Source organism: Equus quagga, chromosome 22 (genome assembly GCF_021613505.1).
Source record: "Equus quagga isolate Etosha38 chromosome 22, UCLA_HA_Equagga_1.0, whole genome shotgun sequence".
Classification (NCBI taxonomy): Eukaryota; Metazoa; Chordata; class Mammalia; order Perissodactyla; family Equidae; genus Equus; species Equus quagga.
Genome location: NC_060288.1, coordinates 31,433,837 through 31,446,380, shown reverse-complemented (window position 1 = coordinate 31,446,380; position 12,544 = coordinate 31,433,837). Strand labels below are relative to the sequence as shown.

Below are 12,544 nucleotides of genomic sequence, written 5' to 3'. Positions count from 1 at the left end.
CTTTCTGACCTGTGTGTCTATTTCATTTTCTTGCAATATTGAAATAGACTAGGACTCTCTTGAGTATAATATTGAATAGAATTATTGAGGGAATATATCCTTAACTTGTTTCCAGCATATAATCTATCTATGAGAAGGTTCCACGAGCATATGAAAAGAATGTGTATTGTGCAATAGTTTAGGGTTATGTTTTATAAATCAATTAAGTCAGTTTGGTTGATAGTATTGTAATCTTCCTTAGGTTCAATGATTCTTTTCTACTTTCTCTATCAACTACTGAGAATGGGGTGTTATAATATCTGTCTATATTTGTGAATTTGTCTATTTTTCTCTTTAGTTCTATAAATTTTGTTTCATGCACGTGAAGCTTTGTTATTAGATGCATACATATTTAGGGTTTTTGTAGTCTTAAAAAAGTGACTTTTATCATTATAAGTATTTCTCTGTATCTCTGCTCATGCTTCTAGATTTTAAATCTGTTTCTCTGATATTAATATAATAGCATGAACTTTCTTATTATTTGTGCTTTCATTGTATATCTTTTCGCATTTTTCACTATTAACCCGAATTTTTCATTATAATAATGTGCATCACTTGTAAAGAGGATAAAATTGGGCTTTGCTGTTCATTGGTCTAACAGTCTCTACCTTTCTTTTGGAGTTGAGAAGCCATTTACTTTTGTGTGTGTGAGGAAGTTGGCCCTGAGCTAATATATGGTACCAATCTTCCTCTTTTTGTTTGAGGAAGATTGTCCCTGACCTAACATCTGTGCCAATCTTCCTCTATTTTGCATGTGGGACACCACCACAGCATGGCTTGATGAACAGTTCATAGGTCTGCATGGGTGATCCGAACCCATGAACACCAGGACATGGAAGCGGAGCATGGGAAGTTAACCACTATGCCACCTGGACGGCCTCAGAAGATATTTACTTTTAATACAATTATCAATTGGCTTGGATTTAAGTCTACCATCTTAGAATATGCTTTCTATTTGTCTTTTAGGTTCTTTGGTCTTATATTCCTTTTTTCTATTTGAACTTAGTATTTGTAGTAATGCCTTCTACATTTATATAGACTTCAGCTATTCTTTATATTCTTTCAGTTGCTCTGCCAATTACAACATGTATATTTAATGTGTTACATTCCATCTTGAGCTGACAATATACTACATCACATACATATTGTAAGAACCTTGCAAATCTTACAACAATATTAAACTGTTTACACACCTTCCTTTCCTTAGCACTACTGTTGTCCTATATTTTAATACCTGAGGTCTAAATTGTTTTTCTGCACTTTTTTTTTCATTTTGTAGGCTGTTTCTTGGTTTAATCCTTTGTTTTTCTTACATTCTTTTTAAAATTTCCCCCCTCTACAATATATATCTTCGAATAAAACTGCTCTTTTCCTTTTCCCTTTTATTCAAAGAATAACAGAATTACATGGATCTATTCTCTTTCCTATTTTCTATTCCCCCATTGTTTCTTTATTTGTTCCAATTTGTTTGTTTTTATTTCCATCTGTAAGAGTGTCCACAAATTAGAAATAACAATGGTCAAGATAAATTTAATTTCATTTTATTATTATTTCTTTTAATATTTTATTTATTTCATTAATTCTTTTAATAATGAATTTAATAATTCAACTTATTTCATTTTCCAAGCTATTTTCAATTTTCATGCATAATGGATTTTTATGGAAAAGAGCAAAAGAACCTAAAATGATAAACAGGTAAAATTCACTTTTACAAGAATAAACTCAAGATCTTGGGCTTACTTAAGCCACAAAAGATGTTGACATTTGAGCTAGCAGCATTTTACACAGACTTGCTTCCACTGACTTCAAGTGATCTGCTGTACGAAACCTTGCAAAAAACTTTCATAGAGTGTTTCTTTAAGGTATGATAATTTAATTCAAATTTCATTATTCAGCATATTTCAGCTATCAGGTTACTTAAGTGAAATATACTTTAAAATGATATGTTTCTGTTTTGTCTAAAAGGTAAAAATAAAACAAAAAGTCAAGTTTACTTGATCTCTGACTGAATAAATCAGAATCTACTTTTGTAAGTTTTGACATGAAGAAGTAAACTGATTACAACCAAGTCAGAACTGGCCAGTACACCTTCATTCTTAAAGTGAGTAATCTCCTTAGTCTTAACATCAGCTTTTACACTTCCCCAAAGAATTATATGTCAATTATATCTCAATAAAGCTAGGGGAAAAAAATTCCCCAAAGGAAATGACTCACTTTAAAGATAAATGTGTAGTTTTACAAAGAGAAATGGACTTTTAAGTTTTCAAAAATTATAATTATCTTGGGGGCCAGCCTGGTGGCACAGTGGTTAAGTTCTCACATTCTGCTTTGGTCGCCCGGGGTTCACTAGTTCGAATCCTGGGTGTGGACCTATATACCACTTATCAAGCCATGCTGTGGCAGGCATCCCACATATAAAGTAGAGGAAGATGGGCACAGATGTTAGTTCAGGACCAGTCTTCCTCAGCAAAAAAGAGGAGGATTGGCGGCAGATGTTAGCTCAGGGCTAATCTTCCTCAAAAAAAAAAAAAAATTCCAATTACCTTACAATGATCAGTCTTTTGAAAACCATATATTGTGAGATTTTTGTTCATGTTGATATTCTTTAACATATAATTCTTTATTATCTTGTTTCTATGCTAAGAATTCCATAAACACTGGAAAGAATAAGAACTATCATTTAACAAGACTTAGATAGGAGATAATTTTCTTATTGTGTTTAAAGTGACTTTTTAAAACATAAGACTTTTTGTCCAGATCCACTTACAATTACAGCAGATATTTGTAACCTAAGTCTATGAAATTTTCAAGCTGCCATTCATAATACCACATAAATAATTGAAGACTAATACAATTCCTTAGGTCTTATGAAAATTAAGGTTTTTATTGATTACTATTTTATTATTTTTAAATTGCCATCACTTCTAGTTTGTCCAAAAGAAACCACATTCAAAACAAGGAAAAAGTCTAGAAAATATTTTTCATTTCATTGCTCTCACCTTGATATTTTGAAGCCAAGCAAGAAATCATTTTTTCTCTCTGAATTGCATTGATCTTTTTTGTTTCCCTGTTAGTTTATGACACTAAAGAAAACACAAAACAGTCAAAATTAGGCAAGGAAATAGCATAAGTTGGGAACAGTTATCATATGCTAAATGAAATGTCCTCCAAGGTCTTTACCCCTTCACCCTCTCCCAGGCTCCCTAGCATATCTATATTGTATGTTCATGAGCAGAAGTTTAATTGAAGTATTGGGTCCACTCAACCAATGTATTGAGCTTCCTAAGAAAAGCACGTCTACTGCATTTGGAAAGAATGCACACACATAGGAAAGAGGAATAAACAAAACAAGAAAAACAAAAACAAAAAAAACACTGTAGAAACTAATAATAAGTACACAAAGTACACAAGTGTATTTATTACATTTTGCAAGCACTTTGTTCTACATTTCAAAAACGCCACCATCAAGCTGTTGGCACATTTATGTACAAAACAGATTAATTGTAATGCCTGCTACAAAGCACTCTTTGTGAAAATACAAACTCTAATACCAGAAAAAAAAGCCCAAAGCGTCAACATCATTACATAATTTTAAAAGACAGGTTTAAAAATCATCACAAACTGTTAAGACACAGAACTGAAACACTATAAGATAGAATTTAAAGAAGCCCATTAATACTTTTGCTGAATATCTGTAATACTGCATATATCCGAAAAATGTTGAGCTGGTAAGATAATCTAAGTGTAAAAAAAGGAAGCGAAACCCCAAATTAATTAAATGATACTACAGAATGCATAATCATGCCACAGATAACCCTAGTAACACCCCCTACCTACTATAAGAACTTGTAAAATTACGGATGATGCATGACTAGTCATTGTACAAAGATTGTTTCACTCAATAAATTTTATTAGAAATGCACTTACACTGAGAAAAGATTTCACAATGGTCAAATCAGTGCACAATACTACCTAGTTTTTATACACTGACAAAAATGTCTTGTCAGGCTACATCATTTTAAAAGACACTTTACAGCATTCTTGTAGCATTAGAAATAATCAAAAGAAGAGTCAAAGTTAAAACAAACACCAAATTTGGTCCAATAATACTGATTGCTTTTTTTTATTCCTTTGATATAGGTACTTCTTATAAATGAATACGAATGGACATTTGGTTAAAATGACTTACTTGAAATAAAAACACAAATCTATCACTACACTTCGAAAGGATACATTCTACAGTGGCCTCTGACCACACTTTAAAAAACACTACAGGTAAACCAACATAGATTGGAAGGCTGCAAGCAAAGCTATTATATTAATGGAAGCCTTTTCAAATATATCATACACATCTGAGGGATAGTTTACAGAGGTGCAATCCATTCAAACTTTTTAAAGTAGGTAGAACAACTTGAGAGGGGTTAGTGTGCTTATGCTTAACATACCACCTTCATAAAGGTAATTAATGCTCCACATTAGCATATTAAAAGTTCCAATCCAGCCATTGCTTAAATCATAAAAAGATCATTCTCCAATAGTCCACAGTAGTTATTTCCATTAAATTGTCTCTATGCTAAACTTTAAAAGGTAAGCCTGGTGCCACAATCTTAAAAAGGCAACTAGCCATGCATTAGCATCATTGTTTCTACATGCTCACAATATAACCATGAGTAATCAGAGAGAAATACCTTTTAAGTACATCAAGAAAAAAGACAATGTTAACAAAGATAAGAAGCACTTTTTTTTAACCTACTCTTACAAATTTAGAAATTGCACCTTAGATTGATGAAAACAGTAACCAGGGCCTATGGTAATGTGGCCACTGATCTTCAGACAAAATTTCCATATTTCAAGAAGAGTCATCATGATAGCATCTTTGTCTATTGTTCATAATGTACAATGGTCCCTTTGAAGGTTACCTGTAGTTAAACTAGTTACCGAAATCAAAACTAAAAAGTATAAAAAGCTATTTTTTTCAAAACATAAGAAATAATGCAAAAGGTGTTATGTATAACACAGGGTAAGTGGTTAAAAATCAAATAAATCTCTGCATTTGACAATGTTAGTATCTTTGATCTTACAGAATTACTAAATGAGTTTGAGAAATTTAAAAAAGAAAAAGGCTGGATAGGAGCTTGTAGAAGAGATCTGATTACACCAATTTGACAAATTAGGAAATTAAGTGCTAAACAACAAAGAATTGTATTCAGGTGATTCATAAGTCACCCTACATATCATTGATGAGAAGCACTTTCATTTTATTTTTCAAAAGGTTGGATGGTTGGATGGCCCTTAGTTAAACACCAATGCATTTGAATGGTAGAGAGGACAGGAATGTTTTATTTATGTGTATGCATTGAGCCGCTCTTTGGAGCGAGTAGAGTGGATGTCATGAAGCTCTTGCTCCTCCTTCGACTTGATGTCTTCATACTTCTGCATCCGGCAGGCATCTTTCACATAAGCCCAGTTGGCAGACAGAACCATAAGGTAGTGAACCTAAAAAAGACAAAATAATTTATACTGCAAGTCTGTTGAGTGTCTTCATGACACCTTGCTATCAGGAAAGAAATATTCAAATCAGATGCTTATATAGGATACGTTCATTAATAAAATGGAACCAAAATGTCTGTGGTAATAGGAATGATATAAATAAAATATATTCCTTCCTCACTCCTGCAACTATATGACTCTATCTTCTTGGTTCCCTTTCTTTCAGCATCTCTTTCTCTTCTTTTTCAACTCTGAAATATCGAAGACTGATTCTTAATCTTTATGTGATGTTTCCTGTCCATTCTGCCCTCATTTACCCAAACCATAAGATTATACGTTTCATGTTCATGTATCTTTGTTTTCTAAGCCATAATCAGAAATAGTCTCATGTACAGTGGGAGTCTAGTCAATTTGAATTAATGGAAGGATGTGTTGACCACTGTGCAATAGAAAGAGGGATTGTGGAAAACATAAAATAAACCTGTGGATTTAATTATCAAAATAATTTTCCACACAATGAATTTTGCAGTTGCCTTTAGATTACAAGGGAGCAAGTATCATGTCATATGGATGTTGTATATTTATATACATTCATAACAGCCAGAACAGTGCCATGTTCAGAAGGGAAGCTCTTGATTTGTCTTGGGTAATGAAGTTACTCAAGTAATAATGAGATCACTTAACTATTTTTCTTTCTTTTCCTTCCTCTTGGTCCATAGAAGAGAGAAAGTGATTTTCCAAATGTAGAATTTTTATAGATGAATAATAAACAAAAACTAAGTAGTCAGTTATTTATCTTCTCTAAGTTTTAAAGGGTGGGCAAAATTCTTATCCATAATTTAGTAAAATAGAACACTAAAACTTTGATTAGTCAAGAGTACATTGAAAGACAGGAGCTAAGCTGTTTCTAGAAAACTACAGATGGGCATAAAAAATGCAAAGTCAATTCTAAATGGTGATGATTGTGGTATATTAATGTAGTTAACAGGAGAAAAAAATTAACAAAACAATTTCGAGACAACGATATAGGAAAAAGAAGCATATCAATAAGAATGCCAATTAGAATTTTTAATGAAAGAGAAATTACAATGCACTCCACAGAAATACAAAGGATTATAAGAGAATACTATGAAAAGCTACACACCAACAAATTGGATAACCTAGAACAAATGCATAAATTCTTAGATCATACAACTCCCAAAACTGAATCAAGAAGAAATAGAGAATCTGAATAGACCAATCACCCATAAAGAGATTGAAACAGTAATCAAAAACCTCCCCCACAACAAAAGTACAGACCAAATAGCTTCTTTGTTGAATTCTACCAAACATTCAAAGATTTAATACTGATCCTTCTCAAACTATTCCAAAAAATTGAAGAAGGTGGGACACTTCTTAACTCATTTTACAAGGCCAACATTACCCTGATGCCAAAACCAGACAAGGACAATACAAAAAAGGAAAATTAGAGGCCAATACTGCTGGTGAATGTAGATGTAAAAATGCTCAACAAAATATTAGTAAATCAAATACATTAAAAAATACATTACATTACAATACAATACATTAAAAGGATCATACACTGTGATTAAGCGGGATTTGTTCCACGGATGCAGGCATGGTTCAACATCCACAAATCAATCAATGTGACACCACATTAAGAAAATGAAGAATAAAAATCCCATGATCATCTTAATTGATGCAGAGAAAGCATTTGACAAGATACAGCATTGATTTATGATAAAAATTCTAAATAAAAGGGGTATAGAAGGAAAGTACCCCAACATAATAAAGGACATAAATGACAAAGCCACAGCCAACATCATACTCAATGGGCAAAAACTGAAAGCTGTCCCTCTGAGAAAGGAACAAGACAAAGATGCCCACTCTCACCACTCTTATTCAGCATAGTGCTGGAAGTGTTGACCAGAGCAATTAGCCAAGAAAAAGAAATAAAAGGAATCCAAATTGGAAAGGAAGGAGTAAAGCTGTCACTATTTGTGGATGACATGAGTCTATATATAAAAAATCCTAAAGAATCCACCAACAAACTATTAGAAATAATCAAGGAATACAGTAAAGTTGCAGGGAATAAAATCAACATACAAAATTGAGTTGTATTTCTATACACTAATAATGAACTAGCAGAAAGAGAAGTTAATAACACAACCTCATTTACAATCACAAAAAAACAATAGAATACCTAGGAATAAATTTAACCAAAGAGGTGAAAGACTTGTACACTGAAAACTAAGTAAGACATTGAAAGAAACTGAAGAACACATAAACAAATGGAAAGATATTCCATGCTCCTGGATTGGAAGAAGAAACATAGTTAAAATGTCCGTATTACCTAAAGCAATCTACAGATTCAATGCAATCCCAATCAGAATCTCAACGACATTCTTCGCAGAAATAGAACAAAGAATACTAATTTTATATGGGACAACAAAAGATCCCAAACAGGCAAAACAATCCTGAGAAAAAAGAACAAAGTTGGAGGTATGACACCCCTGAATTCAAAATATACTACAAAAAGCTATAGTAATCAAAACAGCATGGTACTGACAGAAAAACAAGCACACAGATCAATAGAACAGAATTGAGACTCCAGAAATAAAACCACACATCTATGGACAGCTAATCTTCAACAAAGGAGCCAAGAACATACAATGAAGAAAGGAAAGTCTCTTCAATAAATGGTGTTTGGAAAACGATAACCACATGCAAAAGAATGAAAGTAGACCATTATGTTAGACCACACACAAAAATTAACTCAAAATGGATTAAAGACTTGAATGTAAGACCTGAAACCATAAAACTCCTAGAAGAAAATATAGGCAGTACACTCTTTGACATGAATCTTAGTAGTACCTTTTTGAATACCATGTCTACTTGAGCAAGGGAAACAAAAGAAAAAACAAACAAATGGGACTATATCAGACCTAAAAACTTCTGCAAAGCAAAGTAAACCATGAACAAAACGAAAAGACAACCCAACAACAGGGAGGAAATATTTGCAAAGCATATATCCACCAACGGGTTAATTTCCAAAGTTCATAAGGAACTCATACAACTCAACAACAAAAAAATGAACAACCTGATCAAAAAATGGGCAAAGGATATGAACAGACATTTTTCCAAAGAAGATATACAGATGGCCAACACGCAGATGAAAAGATGTTCAACATCACTAATTGTTAGGGGAATGCAACTCAATACTACAATGAGATATTACCTCACAACCTTCAAAATGGCCATAGTTAACAAGACAAGAGATAAGAAGCATTGGAGAGGATGTAGAGAAAAGGGAACCTTCATACAGTGCTGGTGGGAATGCAAACTGGTGCAGCCACTGTGGAAAACAGTATGGAGATTTCTCAAAAAATCAGAAATAGAAATACCATATGATCCAGCTATTCTACTACTGGGTATTTATCCAAGATTTTGAAATCAACAATTCAAAGAGATTTATGCACCCCTACGTTCATTGCAGCATTATTCACAATAGCCAAGCTTGGAAGAAACCTAAGAGCCCATCAACGGATGAATGGATAAAGAAGATGTGGTATATATATGCAATGGAATACTACTCAGCCATAAAAATCACAAAATCGTGCCATTTGCAACAACATGGATAGACCTTGAGGGTATTATGCTAAGTGTAAAAAGGCAGATAAAGACAAATATCATACGGTTTCACACAATGTGGAAGATAAACAAACAAACACATATATAAAGGAGAACAGACTAGTGGCTACCAGAGGAAAAGGGGGTGGGAGGAGGGCAGAAGCTATAAAGGGGTCCACGTGTACGGTGATGGATAAAAACTAGACTACTGATTGTAAAGACGATATAGTCTATGCAGAAACTGATATATAATAATGTACACCTGAAATTTACACAATGTTATAAGCCAATAGGACCTTGATAAAATAACTTTAAAAGATGAATTTTCAGAATGTTCTATTTCCTCTGAAATTTTGCATTTTGTTTAGTGGAAACTGTAAGCCACATGCAAGCAGGTGCTGTGAGTTATATTCTTCTCCTCCATGGCATTTTCGTAGTGAAAGCTTACTCACAGTATACATACGGCGTGAATAAGCCTTATACACATAGCCAAATTTATGTAGCGTTTTGTTGTTGTTGCTGTGAAAACATCAAGTGCTGTGGAGAGTGCTGGGCAAGTAGCAGGTACTCAAATTACTTGCCACATGAATGAATGTATTTTAGATGTTGAAAAAGTTTCCTTTTAAAGTCTGAGAAAATATGACCTCTAAATTATTATTAGATATGCGTGAGTGAAATACCAAAAAGAATTTTAATGTTCTTCTAGTTCAGAAACTGGTGCTTCCCAGTAGGTCTTTGGACATTTCATTGGGCCTTAGGGACACACAAGATGTCTGGCTTGTTACTATCCCTCACCAGGTGAGCAGCCATTGCTGGAACCTGGTGCCATGCCAAGCTGACTCATTTTGTCAGCATATAGAACTTCCTAACATCTCTAAAAAAGAATGGAGTAGAGCACTTGTTAATTTTAGTACAAATTCTTATAATCCTTGCCTTAAATTACATCGATGTTTTAAATATTTTGGTCGAGTAGAATTCATCTCCATTTTCTCATCTATAATACGGAAACCACGATGGTAGCTACATTGTGAGGGTTGAACGAGATCGTGATGAAATTAATGACAGCTGCTATACTATGAATATTGAATGTGCTCATGTACATCAAACATTTGATAGAGCTTTTAACAGAGTAAGTTTTAAAGAAATATTAGCTAATAGCAATACTAAGTTGGTAGTAATATTAGTAGCAGGAACAGTGACAGTAGTTACATTATCCCTGCCTCCTAAGATCTAAACTATCACCAGAGCTAATACATTGTAAATACTAGTGTCAAGCAGTGTTTAGATGTTACTTCTTTCTTAAGGAATTTATACTTTGCATAGATTTAGATATCCAAAAGGATGCTAAGTACTTAAAAATACTTCTAAACTCTCACTGTATGAAATAAAAGAATTTATAACTTAATATCTAAATCTATGCAAAGCACAGATTCCTTAAGAAATACATAACATCTAAGTTTCTATTACCTTAAAATCTTTTGATAATAGATTCATTCCAGAGTAAGTACTTTTAGGGACATTTAAATAACACTATTTATTTAGACAGATATTTTTCACTAATGTATGCCTGAAGGCACGTGTGTTTACACAGAATTTTACACACACATACACATGCTGCAAATGCAAAGCAATGCTTTATTATACACCTCTTTCCACAAAATACTTTGATAGACCTCTTATGCATGGGTGTATATTGCTTGAACATTCACGTGTCCTGAAAAATGATCCATCGCGTGAGAATGTGTGTGTGAACAGAAATGAACATAAGATTCCTTTTATCTCATAGCCAGGTTGGGGGCTAGGGGCCACGAGTGCTTGTAACATCACTGCCAGAACATGTGGATGCTGTCCCAGGGCAAAATGTAGCATTGATTTTAGGTTAAGAATATAATGCCTTTGCTTATAGTTTTATTGTAATCCCTTCAATTTATCAGAACATGATCTTATTAAACATCTCATATTCTGAAATAAAATTCCTATGTAGAGGTTTGTATACTAAATCTAAAATGTTGAACAATAAACATGATATGAAATTAACCAATTATCCGAAAACTCACTTTAGCAGTGACAGTTGTTTTTGTTAGACATTTTCAAAAATCATTTTTAATGAAAAAGATCAGCTCAACACAAAAGTGTTTATGAAGTCACTAAAAATAACTGGTCTGAAATGGCTCATTAGCATCGTCTCATCATTCCTATATTTAGTCTTTGACGAGAGATAAAATACTCATATTTTAAAAAGTGTTTCTTTCACCAACATATTAGACAATATATTGACATCATAAGGAATGGAATTAAATAAATCCAAGTTAATTCATCATTTTTGCATATTGAATTAGCTATTACATTTGTGAAGTTACTGGGAAATTTCTAGAGTTCTATTTTACTTATATTCTAGGATGTCAAAATAAGGGCTGAAGACCTTGACTGCATAAGCTTTTACGGATGGTCAGAGCATTTGCTCATTGTTCATATTTGGCATTCCAGTGAGCAAACTGGAATTCATGGTGAGTTACAAAGGCACAGACAGGATCTGGCACATTGAAGGTCCTGAAAACTTGGTAAAAGCTTGACTTTAAAGAGTTGTTCTTAATATTTCTGAAGAAAGTTAGATAACAGAAGACACAACATTAAACTACTGAGGTTTAGGTTAAGAAAAATAAATTAGTTCTTTTTTCATAAGTGACTCAGTATGGCTTTTTTACATTCTTATTTAAAGAGGAGAAAAGGATAATGTAAGTTAAGGAATTGATTAGGTTACTTAGAATATCACATTGATACATACGTATATGCTACAGAAGCATATTTTTACGTTAATAGTAATGTAATATGTAAAATGCTAATGAATTTACTTATTTTTGTTAGTGCTACCAATATTATTGAGTGTTTTAATCCTTAAACTGATTACCAAATACTATCTCTATTGTAATCACAGTATTTCTTTGAGTGAAGCTTTGGTTTTCACTTATTTCTTTGGCCATAGTTCCTCCTGCCTTTTTTCACTGATATTAAAATAAATATGATTCATATGGACTGCAGGCCTTAGAGATAAATTATCATCTCTACAAGCAAATAGCTTTGTAATTCAAATTGAAAAACCAAGCCTTAGAGCTTTGAGGTCTTACCATAGCAATCACTGCTGCCCCAGCTCCAGCAAGTGCCACAATAAACAAGTGGAAGGTCATGTTCAGCTGCAAAGGAAACCACAGAGAACCAAAACATGTGTCAAGGTTACAAGCAGAAAAGGGATCAGGGCTGCTGCTGTCTCATGAATAAGAACTTTGTACATCTTTACCAGAAGGGAGCCTGTGATAAACCACTTCCTCAAACATTATTACAATATCTTTTCTCCTGCAAATTATTTCAATCTTTGCAACTGCATCAT

At 33.2% G+C, this 12,544-nt stretch overlaps 1 protein-coding gene across 3 annotated transcripts in view; it reads right to left on the bottom strand.

Moving 5' to 3' along the window:
* Positions 1-3,428: 3,428 nt before the first annotated feature.
* GPM6A (glycoprotein M6A) overlaps positions 3,429-12,544 on the bottom strand; it is a 311,513-nt gene continuing 302,397 nt past the window's right edge. For all 3 annotated transcript variants that reach the window (XM_046648751.1, XM_046648752.1, XM_046648750.1), the window contains 2 exons: positions 12,285-12,350; positions 3,429-5,535 (listed from right to left, as the gene is read on the bottom strand). In XM_046648751.1, coding sequence (XP_046504707.1) covers positions 5,383-5,535; positions 12,285-12,350 — 219 coding nt within the window. In that variant the 3' untranslated portion in view covers positions 3,429-5,382. The remainder of the gene's footprint in view (positions 5,536-12,284; positions 12,351-12,544) is intronic.